Below are 12,583 nucleotides of genomic sequence, written 5' to 3'. Positions count from 1 at the left end.
AAAAGACTGAAATATTGCTCTTATCCTTCCAAAAAGAAGGTGCAAATTTTGGTTATATTTTTAGTATCTAACATAAAAAAAAATAAAAAAATATTTTTCAAAAAAACGTGAACGAACCAGTTATTATGCACATACGATCCACGTAATGTACAAATAAAAGCACATACGATCCACGTAATCTACAGATAAAAGCACATACGACCTGCACGTAAGACTGCTACCTTTTCTCTGTCTCGACGACTTCTACAACTCTCACCTACGGCGAGAAACACAGAGAGCGTACGATTAATATAACTGTGCTACCGGTAGTGACCAGGACAGTACATGACAAATCCAGACAGGGCTGGACCCCCCCCCCCCCCCTTACTCCCCGCTTTGCTAAATTGTTCATATCTTACAATATTCTAACTTACAGATATCACTATACCACCTGCAGTTAATTGGGATTGAACCTATTGCCTAAAATATTGGTCAATTACCGTAATTTAATCAAATTAGTTTCGTCATTCTGAAGCATATGTGAATTCTGATTACGTGGGTTTGAAATTTAATTGGACATTCATCCGAAAAATATAGGTCAGATTTAATGTTACACGGGCATATGTTATTATGCATAAAAAATTCATTTGAAAGTTCTTGTATTATGGTATCGATGACTACGAGACCATTTAGCGTCCTCCTGTATCAGATAAACATATTCTTATAATGTATATATGTGTGTCTGTGTCTGTATCAACCCCACCAAAATTTCATATTTTAACATTTTTCGGAGAAAAATCATATCAAATTGTAGTAATGCGGTACTGCGATTTGATATGTAATTCTGGTTAGACAAAGTTTTTATAAGTAAGTATTCGTAGTACTATAGTCAACTTTCACGTTTCATTAAAAGATATCCTTGTTTGAACAATGATGTTGAACTCATATTTGCTCTGATTTTTATGAAATATAGAATATTTATCATAAAACATTAAATTCGTGATTTTAAAAACCTTTACCAACAATTGCAGAAATATGACGAATGAAACTTTTAACTTTTAGCACTCCAAGCACTCCAATTCCTTATAAGCTTATGATCCTTTGTATAAGAGAGGAACGAAAACCTTTAGTGTGTTCTTACATCCGTATTTAAAATATGTGAATGGATATATATATATATATATATATATATATATATATGTGTGTGTGTGTGTGTGTGTGTGTGTGTGTGTGTGTGTGTGTGTGTATGTATGTATGTATGTCCAATTGTGAAAAATTGCCTGAGTGTCCGGTAATCAATAGGTAAAAAATAAAATTATATATATATATATAAAGCACAGAAAATTTCACTTTATTTGGATACCCACTTCCGCCCCTAACCGGGGTTGAACTCACGACCTGCGGAACCAAATCTAGCAGCGTGTAACCATATATATATGAAAAGACCAGAAACACGGTAAATATTTGTGCTGTTCATGGTGCAAAGATTATCATAAATTAAATTTTGACAAGTTTATGAAAATGATTTAGAAAAGTGGTTATTTTTAATGAATTATGTAGTAAAATAAAAAGAAGTTGACTCATTTAAAATAGCACAGCGTTGTATGATAAAAATACACGGTGTATTTTTATCTTGTACTTGACAAATCGGGGAGATATCAACCTTTAAAAGTTACTTGGTAGTTTTTGAAATACGTCAATCTTTTTTAATCTAATCAAAATTAGACTTGTAAATTCCGCTCCTTTGCGATACACCCAAATGAAGTGTAACGTAAGGTAGCGAAATTTACAAATCTAATATATTGTCAGATATGTATAAATTTATGAAAATCTTTGCAATGAAAAAAAAATTGAAATTGTAGAAACCAACTGCAATATCATGCAAAGGAAATGAAAATCGAATGGTACTTGTGTAACAGCTAGGAAAGGAGAAAATAGAACCCCCCTCCCCCTGAATCTCTAATCTTTTAAATACCAATCGAGCTATCTGGACACCGGCGATCGAACATGTCTGACCACCACACTTGTAAATATAGGTATATTTAAGTGGTATTTTGTAAAAGTATTTGCATATAATCTAAAAGTGACATTATGTCATTAACTTGTTCTTTGAATAAATGAAGTAGGCCCTAATAAATGAAATATTGAACAGAAAAACAAAAATTCTGACGTTTTCACGTGCTAGTCATGCCATAAAATTGTATTGTTGTTTTTGTTGGGTTTTTTTTTTTAAATTATTATTATTTTAAAAGAATTAATTATATTTGACTCATTTTATCTTCACTGTTAGTTGAAAACATGGTCTGAAATATAACAGATTTTTCCATCTATAGATGGCTAGCTATCCATTTTATTTGTAACGGTTGTACACAAATATTGATTGTAACTAGTCGATTTAGGTCATGAATCTCCATTGATAAAAATTTAAATCACACTTTATGAATATGACTTGGTTACAGACCATTAAATCTACTTGTTATTTTCAAATTTATTTTTGTAATCATGTAATAAAAACTTCTTTTTTTTTAAATGACGGAATCTGTTTAATCCTACCGATGTGCTTTTTATATCTTATTTACACTTAACACGTGGTTGCTAAGGATTATCGGTTCAAAGGTCGTTCCATGTAAACACATTGTATCCCAGAATTCACCACTGGTTGATCAGCATTAGAATTGTTCGAACGAAAACAGATTCTACAAGTTCATAGGATGTCTTGATATATGGAATAGCTACTATATTGTTGTTACTCTGAGTGATATTTATTATAGCCAATAAGCGAAATGGCACATACTACTCATTCATCTTTACCATCAATCGAAGAACGCAGTGTTACAAACGCAAAACGCTTCAAGTTTTGCAGAAATGGGGACAAGAATTTTGGACCTAAGATGGTCACTTATAATGATAAGAAAGTCAAGAACTTCGAAAAATTTCTAGAGCAGCTAACGACTGATGTTAAATTAAGATCGGGTGGTTCTGTTTATCGAGTTTACACTCCGCGACAAGGAACTAGGGTCACCAATTTACAACATTTTCAGGAAGGCGAGTGTTACGTGGTTGCTGGAAAAGAGAAATTTCTTCCTATGGGGTAAGGAACTAGTCAGTAACGATTGTTTCGTTTCCTAGGGTATAATATCATTCTACAAACCCTTGCATTAATTAGGCTTCGGTTTTTCTTCATAATGATACAATTGCTTTTCTTTGACAATCTTTATGCTGACAATAAACTTGTCACATACAGTATCATCTGTATAAAAGTTAAAAGAAAGGAATTGTGACTCCCTGCCGATTTGGAAGTAATATGCTTAGAAGTTGTTAAAAAAAAAATTATCAGACATTTAATGAATATTGATAAGAAAATTTAACATTGAATTACTTAATCAAAATTATCCAACTGTGTCTTCGACAGGCAGAATGGGGAGTTGTATTATTTTGATGACCAAAGAAAGAAAAAATCTTTAAAATGCTAACGTTGTCAACTCTTAGATTGATAAATAATAAGTGCGGTTTTTTGTAGTTGACTTTTCTTAGGTTTTTTTCTTCTTTTCTCTTGTGAGCTGTTGTAGGATTTGGTTACCATGCATACACATCTATATGTGTATAGCATTTTGTATAGAGCAGTCAGTGATAACTGTTATAGTATTATCAGGCTGCATTATCAGATGAATTCTTTAAAAAGCTCTGTGTCTGTTAAATTACTGCAATGTCTAACACTACATTGTCAAGTCCCTGCTTAGATCCCAAGGATTGATTCAAATACTATTCAAGACAACTCATCTGTGACAAAATACCAATACACAAGGCTGGAACAGATCCTAAAAATCTCATCTAATGATAGAATTAAGCACTAATTTGAAGTGTGCCAAGGAATATTTGATTTAGATGTGTAAATCGTAATGTTATTTTAATTGTTGCAGATTTTAAAATCTGCTTACATGTATGCACTCAATTGTCAAAATAACACCAGAGATCTCCTTTGCCTACATAGAATCCTGTTCCAGTAAAATAGGGTTTAAACTAATGACCTGAACATAATTATGGATATCTTTAATTTCATCAGTGTAAGTTCGATGATATAGAAGTTTGTTGACCACTACATAGATTTAATGCTTTAAATGGATATTTTTGTCCAAGGGGTCTAAGTTATGATTATAATATCCTTTTATGGCTATAACTGCATGTCATGTGCCTGTAACAGAGAAAATGCTAAACACTATTACATAAAATATGAAAGCTCATAGATGAATATATTACACACATTCGACAGTGTTTAAAAGATGATCTGACTAAATTCTGTTTTAGTATTGTTTCTTTTCATGGACATAATTTATATAACATTAGATTGGTCTGAATGACTATTTTTTCTTGCTTGTGTAGTTGGACATGAAAATATAAAATGTGTTGAATTTTCATTTGTAATGATCAGAGAATTTGTGTTAGTACATGTATTTGATATTCAACATCACTTAGTGACTTAAGTAAAATGTATATTGCTTTATATGATAATATCTCCGCTGACAATGATGCAATGCACTGCAGTCTCTGCTATGTCAATAACTCTACTCAGTTTGGGATTAACTGTCATTTACCTTGGATACTTAAATTTGATTTTAAATCAAACCTTATGATGTCTAAAAGTTTCTTTTCCTTTACCATGTTAAAATGTTTTCTGTAGTAATCCATCTCAATATCCCCCCCCCCCCCCCCCCCCCCCCCCCCCCCCCCCATTCCGTACAGAATACCTCAGATCTTAATATAGATACTTTGACAGTCGTGTGTTTACTGGCAAACAAAAATATACCTGGTATGCATATGAAGGACCATAGCAACACTAAGAAAACTGTTTCTTTATTTATTTAGTTTAGGTTTCACAGATTACATTGAAAAAAGTCACTTGTTCCATCAGGAAAGTAGAGAAAGCGTTAATATTTGTTTGTCAAATTTTGGAACTTGTACCATACATATATATGCTATTGTTGAGTGCGGAGGAACTTGGGTTTGTTAATGATAATCGATAAGTGCAACGGAGGAAGCTGACAAATATTTGACATGTGTAGGAGATTCTCAGTTTATCCCATCACGATTAAAGTTTGTTTTGGTTTTGCTGGGAAATATGAAATCTCAGTCTTTTGATACCTCTAGTAGAAAAAGAAAATCAATCTATTTTAAAAGCCTTGAAGTACTGCAAGTTATCTTGGCTTCATTGACTGAAACTTGTCTAATTGCATGGCCACCTCCTGCAAAGTTATATTGATCTGTGGAAAATGTTCACTTGGCAGCTGTTGGTTGCTTAATATATTTATTATATATATATAGATAAATGTTTGAGTATATTGGATTTTATTTTTCGACTTTATTCTGCCCTGATACCAAAATGAAGATTCACATTTATTCCAAAGCGCTTTCGCTTTTCAGTGGAAAGCGCTTTGGAATAAATGTGAATCTTCATCTGAATTTTTTCCTATATTTTGCCTATACCAAGGACTTATTTTATTCTAATATACATGTGTATAATTATATATATATATATATATATATATATATATATATATATATATATATATGCATATATATTAAAAGAAATAGAGTAAACAGTACACAAAGTTAAAAATTTAAGGCAAGCGCTTGCGTTAAATTTTTAACTTTGTGTACTGTTTACTCTATTTCTTTTAATATTTTATACCGGACACTGTGATTTTTTCAAAAACACAATTTGGATATATATATATATATTTATTATACCTCAGAATGTTTTTGCTATATAAATGTTAAGTGAATAAATTTGCTATTTGTTCTGGATAACGCAAGCCATGAAATAGTCTCAGAACTATCTGCCCTAGGGAAATAGTCTCGAAACTATTTACCGGATGCTATATTTTCCTGCGTTTTCTTTTCTGTAACGTCAAAGTCTGATAACTCTAATTAGTTTACCACTCAGATCACCTCGGTCAATTCCTTCTAATGCTGAATGTTAGTTTACTTCACTTTGGTATTTCTGACACAAGTAAAGTGCAAGGTGAAGATAACGAACAGTGATCAATCTCATAACTCCTATAAGCAATACAAATAGATAGTTGGGCAAACACGGACCTCTGGACATACCAGAGGTGGGATCAGGTACCAAGGAGGAGTAAGCATCCCTTGTTGACCGGTCACACCCGCCGTGAGCCCTATATCCGAAGAGTCTATACTTTGGTATAATAAAACACCTATTTACTGACTATTCGGACAGCAACGATTTCCGAATAGTCAGTAAATAGGTGTTTTATTATACCGAAGTAGACATTACTTGTGTCAGACATACCAAAGTGAAGTACACTAACATCGACATTAGATGGAATTGACCGAGGTGGTCCGAATGGTAAACTAGAGTTATTATAGACTTTGACGTCACAGAAGAAAAAAAAACGCGGGAAAATATGGCATCTGGTAAATAGTTTCGAGACTATTTCCCTAGGGTGAGATAGTTCAGAAACTATATTTCACAGCTATCGTTATCCAGAAGAAATAGCAAATTTATTCACCTAACATTTATATAACAAAAACATTCTGAGGTATCTCTTTTATTTCAGAATCTAGGTTTGAGTTTTGAAATATTGTGCAATGCATGCCCTTTAATAGTTTTTCTTCTTTCTGTCATGATGAAATGAAGGAGTGCATAATTATATATAATTATATATATATTTATATATCTGGAACAAATGCACATACTGTATTAAGAATATTATCGTTTAACCATAAAGTCAAGCCTTTTAGTTTTTGTTTTTTTATACAAAGCTCATTTGATATGATTATGTTCACAACTAATCCATGATCATAACAAAGTCATATAAATAATGGGTACAGCCATAGAAATAATTGATCAACATCTTGGTGATTGACGATTCATGTATTCAGCCTACAGGGGGATATTTTTGAAATGGCCATGTTGTCTTAATCTTCAATAATTCATCATAATGATCATCAGATGAAAATCTCAATCTGCTTCATATAGAAGCTTAAACTTGGTGGGAACAGTAACGTTTCTTATCATATATCTATATATATTCTGTATTAATTTTCGGATTATGACAAAAAAGAACAGTTATGGTGCTGCTAGTGATTACCTGATGAATGTTTGTGTGAAAATTCTGCTTTTAAATATTCATCTAGCCAAGAGAGTACCAGGCAGAACGGATACATCCATGGATTATTTAGTTTAATATAAATTTTAAAGAACAGAGAGCAGAAAGAGCTTTTCTTTCTGATTATGTTTATTTTGATTGCTTAAAAGGTCATGAATTGATTGCAGATCAATAACTGTAATATGTAAATCAATCAGTTGATTGTAAAGCGTACTTGGCTAACCCCCCTATCGTGCTTTTCTGTCAGCAATTGTATGTTGTATCCAGATTGATGGTAAATGATGTTTACATTGATGGAGTCTGAAGGACTATAATTGAAATGTTGTGTAAACCTCTTCAATTATTGCCCCATAGAAAAGTATGGGATTTTATATTGATCAAGGGGTTATTGAAAAGTAAAGGAAAGTTATTCAGGTGTGAGGATATGATGGTAATTATATTTGCTTTCCTTGCTACAAACACAATATTATGAAGATTTCCTAACACTTTTTTGTTTTGTTGTAGGATATAAAATATCTCTCTCTGCTTCACTGGCAGATATAGGAGGAAGTGTGTTGTAGGAGGGGGGAGGGTATGGGACTATGTCAGCATCCTTCTGTGGTTGGGAAAAGGGGGCATTTTTTGGGGTCAATTTAGAGATTGCAATCCCTTTTTTGGGGAAGGAGAGAAATCAATCTAATTGAAGTCAGACTTCTTAGATCTGCGCCGCATACTCTGCGTAAGAAGATCTGACATAACCCGACTAGGGGTCATGTTCATGTGAACTTTATGTTAGCCAATCAATGCGTCGCCCATGAAATCATCGGTGTTCACAATTCAAGGAAAATGGCTGCGATAAAAGTGTTTGGTTTGAAAGAAAACACATCGCAGCTAGATTTGATGTCACAATGCACCATTTACGTCGACGTCGATTATTCCTCGCGTTAATTAAGTAAACCATCTTGAAAACTATTCAAATCGTACCCATCCCTATTCATACATAAATCACAATTCACAATTAATTTAATTTGGGTGTATTTAATATCGTACATTTTGTTGTTTGTATGAACGGAATATATTGGGCAATTATGGTGAAAGTTTAAAATTCCTTCTGTGAGAATATACAATTTCATAGTGTGGAATATACTTCATGGGAGAGATTACTGCAACTTGTTTACGAATTGCTAGGAACCGCCTAAATAGTCATCATTTTCTGTATGGCGCAATCTGACTGGCTGATAGTTCTCATGAATATTCCAAGCGAAAGGTGATGCGGACGTGATCCCCTATGGGGTTATGTCAGATCCTATTGTAGCAATTCAGATCCTATTGTAGCAATTGTGAGCGTATTTTAGGATCTGAGTTTAATTAGATTGGAGAGAAATAAGCACTATCTATTCTAAGGTTAAAACTCTTTCAAAATTTTCTGAAAGTACTCTTCATTACTTCAAAAACTTACCATACTTTAAAAAAAGAAAAAACAATTGGTGTTATTAAATTTTCTTTTTTCTTTTCAGATACACAGCTATAGAAGGCCATAGTCCAAGACCGTCCAAAATAAATAAAACCAATTTTAATGTAAGTATTCAGACACCAGGTTCCATAATTCAGAATATCATGAAATCATGGAAATATGACTTGGTATTGACCAATTTATTTCGTGGACAGAATGCTGTGCTTTCATCAATTTTGAAATTGATTACTGACTGGATCTGTCAAAAATACAGTGTTGTTAATTTATAAGTTTGTGGAAAGCCATTGACAAACACTGTGTTTTGTTGTGGACTTAATTTTGTGACCTAACATACCCACAATTTACAATGAACTGTGGTATTCAACAAAAAATACTGAATTCATATTAGTTATAATACTGGGATCAATAAAGATCATGGAAATCATTTTCATATTCCTACTCTCAAAATATGTGGAAAAACTTTCTCCACAAATGAATATAATATGTATCTCCTATGATGATTCTGAAATATAAAATCTCTGGATCCAGAAGTTTGAAGTGTCACTGAGGGGTTTTTTATGTAGAGAAAGTGTACAATGTAATATAATATGTTTTGGCAAATGTATGTTGGATATCTGTGAAAATGTCATTGGCATTTGTATCAGTAAGAAGTGGAAGATTTAACATCGATTACCAATCACAAATACTTTAAATTACCAACAAAATCTGAGAGTTTGCATGTAGAGGTGATTGTATATATATACTACAAGAATGACTGGGTAAGGATTTGAGGAGATTAAAGGATTTAGGATTATAAGATATACCCTGTAGAAAAATCAATGTGGTAGACTTTGTCAAACATACAATGATTTTTTTCTTCTTCAAAAAAATATAAGGATGTTGTGTATTTCAGAAATGATTAATAATTGATATAGGACATGTAGTTCTGAATTCAAGTTCTAATGTTAGAGCAGTTGATCTCTGGTCCTTCATCTTGAGGGAAGCAGGATTTTCTAATGATCTCTCTTGTTTCATTACCAAAACCCTGTATTTAAAGCACACAATCTATACATAACAATGTACACAATCATAATTTTCATTCATATGTTGATTCGATATATCCCAGTGAACTTGAAATAAAACACACCACAGAGTTTTCCATATCTACTTTGTACTTAGTAATTTTATTAAATATAGATGTTAACGGCAAACTAACAACTCGAGTTTATGACAAATGGGATGACTCCAGCTTCTCCATTGTCAACTGTCCCATGGGGATCTGGGTTATAATAGGTCCTCATGCAGTACCCATTGCTTGTGGAAAGAGGCAACTAATTGGGTTTGTCCTTCGGATGAAACCATAAAAACTGAGGCCCCGTCACAACAGATGTGGTGTGATAAAAAAAAGGCCATATAAGCGCCAAACATAGGCCTAACTTTTACAGCCCTTCACCGGCAATGGTGATCACTCCATATGAGTGAAAAATTCTCGAGGAAGAATGTTAACAATATACAATCAATCCATCGTCAACTTTCAATATTTATGTAGCAATATTTCATTATCACCTGCATTTGGTGTTTATGTCTCTCAACTTATTTGATTCGCAAGAGCTTGTTCTGCATATGATCAGTTTTTAAATCAAGGCAGGCTACTGACAAACAAGCTTATGTTACATGAGTTTCAACCGTCTTGTTTAAAGTCGGCATTTTGCAAATTCGATGGTTGTTATAATGATCTAGTTTCATTGCCACTATAACCTGTCATGGGGTCAAATGCTGTCTGATGTGTTTCATACCATTTGTTACGTCCTTTACAAACTGATTTTGACTACGGATTACTCTGTTTATCTGATCAAGATATACTCAGGGCTCACAGTGAGCTTGACCATTTGACAGGGGATGCTTGCTCCTCTTAGGCACTTGATCCCACCTCTGGTATTTACGGAGGCCATGTTTGTTCAACTGTATTTGAGATTGACCGCTGTTTGTTATCTTCACCTTTTCATGCAATATATATAACAATGCAATACAAAAGACAGCATTGCATAAACAGGAATGCTTTATAAGGTGTTCCAAGCTTCATAGATCATTATAAGAGAACTTTGGCATCAGACATCTGTAGCATATGTGTTGTGAATATTTTGCATATACACGTAGCTCCAGACTTTAATTTGTTACTGCTCAACCATGGACTGTCCTTGCTTTTGGAACAATGAAGTGGTGGTCTATCAAGAGAGGGGAGGGGGATGTTGTTCCCATGTGAGAAAATGCATCATTGCTACCAGTAATTTTTGAATTATATAAGCAGCTTTTCTACCCAAGACATATGCAGACATATCTGATACATAACTACTAGGTTATGTATTCGTAGATCTTTGCATTTTCATGGGAATTCATGGTACAATTATAAGCCTCTTGTTGTTACCAACATTAACATTGGTTTGTGTGTTTCTCATGAATGATCATATTTAAATACCATGATGAGAGATTTGAAGATAAAAATGATAAAATGCATAATCAATAGATTCATGTAAAGGCCTAGCTGGGATAATTTGATTTTGGGCAATACAGGAGGTCAGATTAGCTAGGTATAATCTATCATGAATGGCTTATCCAGATTTTTAAAACAGAATAGGCTCGTTTACACATCTCACATAAAAACACACACACCAGTCATACCAACCTGAAGTATTTCGGGGCCAGAATTTGGGATGTTGTCTGTTACTAATAGGCTGTTTTTGCTGAAGTGCTTTGCAGAGATTTGGCTCTCTTTTGATATTGGTCTCAGCTTCTCTCATGATCGTAAACAAAACCTAAGAAAGAGGACATCTGCAGATTTATTCATATTGATTCTGAAGTAATATTTCATCATTTTAAAATCGTCAATCCACTCATTTTCTTAAGCCTTTCAGATTGTGTTATCATCTTGAGAGGTTGCAAAGGATCTTCCTTTGTCCTGATCAAAGTCTATATGGTGTTGTACCAAAGTTTTTATGAAGTTCTCTCACAATTGATTGGTGGATATCATGTAATGTGATATTATGTTTCAGGGAGGACATTATGTAATGTGACATTGTGTTTGGGTGTTTTGGTTGGGAGGACATTACGTAATGTGACATTGTGTTTGGGTGTTTGGTTGGGAGGACTTTACGTAATGTGACATTGTGTTTGGGAGGACATTATGTAATGTGACATTGTGTTTGGGAGGACATTATGTAATGTGACATTGTGTTTGGGTGTTTGGTTGGGAGGACATTATGTAATGTGACATTGTGTTTGGGTGTTTGGTTGGGAGGACATTACATAATGGGACATTATGTTTCAGGGAGGACATTATGTAATGTGACATTGTGTTTGGGAGGACATTACGTAATGTGACATTGTGTTTGGGTGTTTGGTTGGGAGGACATTATGTAATGTGACATTGTGTTTGGGTGTTTCACCAGACTTTTGTGGTTGCCTGTGACACATCTAAATGTGTTGAGATTGAAATCATATTTTAAGCAATTACTGGGTTGTGTGACATTTTGAAATTCAAGGTTTTGAGGGGATGGGAGACTTGCTTATTAGTTTATTAAGGGGATGCTCTGTTTTGCAGAATCTTTTGACATCTAACATAACGATTTGTTTCTAAAAGAAAATAAATAATCTACACATATAGATCTCAGAGTTGATTAAATTGTTTATATAGAACATGTAAAGGTTCATTAAACATGAAATATTTCTTTAGTGAAATAATGGTTCAGGAGAAATTGATGATTTATAATGTGATTACGAATAGTGTACACTGATATGATATGTTCAACACCTACACCCTTGATGGTTTCTAAGGGCAGCAAGGACACAATTCCAATTGTTGTAAAAAAAAAAAAAAATTGTGAAGATTTAAATTCTCTTCATGGGTTAAATGAAGTTATAAGCATTTCTTGACCCTTTTATGGAGTCAGTAAATCAGTTTCTGTGGTCCAATTTGACTACAGTGAGTGTACCAGTATTATTATTTACTTAAGAACCCGAAAATGTTATGCTTTTATTTAAAACTTAT

General features: G+C 33.4%; 1 protein-coding gene across 49 annotated transcripts in view; it reads left to right on the top strand.

Annotated features, from left to right (window-relative positions):
- Nucleotides 1–12,583, top strand: part of LOC125683221 (uncharacterized) — a 68,790-nt gene that overhangs the window by 24,948 nt on the left and 31,259 nt on the right. For 38 of the 49 annotated variants that reach the window (XM_056139505.1, XM_056139469.1, XM_056139498.1 and 35 more), the window contains exon 2: nt 8,603–8,663. In XM_056139505.1, coding sequence (XP_055995480.1) covers nt 8,603–8,663 — 61 coding nt within the window. Of the gene's footprint in view, nt 1–2,199; nt 3,071–8,602; nt 8,664–12,583 lie in introns of those variants that run through there. The other 11 variants (XM_056139499.1, XM_056139485.1, XM_056139504.1 and 8 more) reach the window with 2 other exon arrangements.

This window comes from Ostrea edulis, chromosome 6, assembly GCF_947568905.1.
Source record: "Ostrea edulis chromosome 6, xbOstEdul1.1, whole genome shotgun sequence".
In the NCBI taxonomy this organism is placed as follows: Eukaryota; Metazoa; Mollusca; class Bivalvia; order Ostreida; family Ostreidae; genus Ostrea; species Ostrea edulis.
This window is presented reverse-complemented; position numbering and strand designations above follow the sequence as displayed.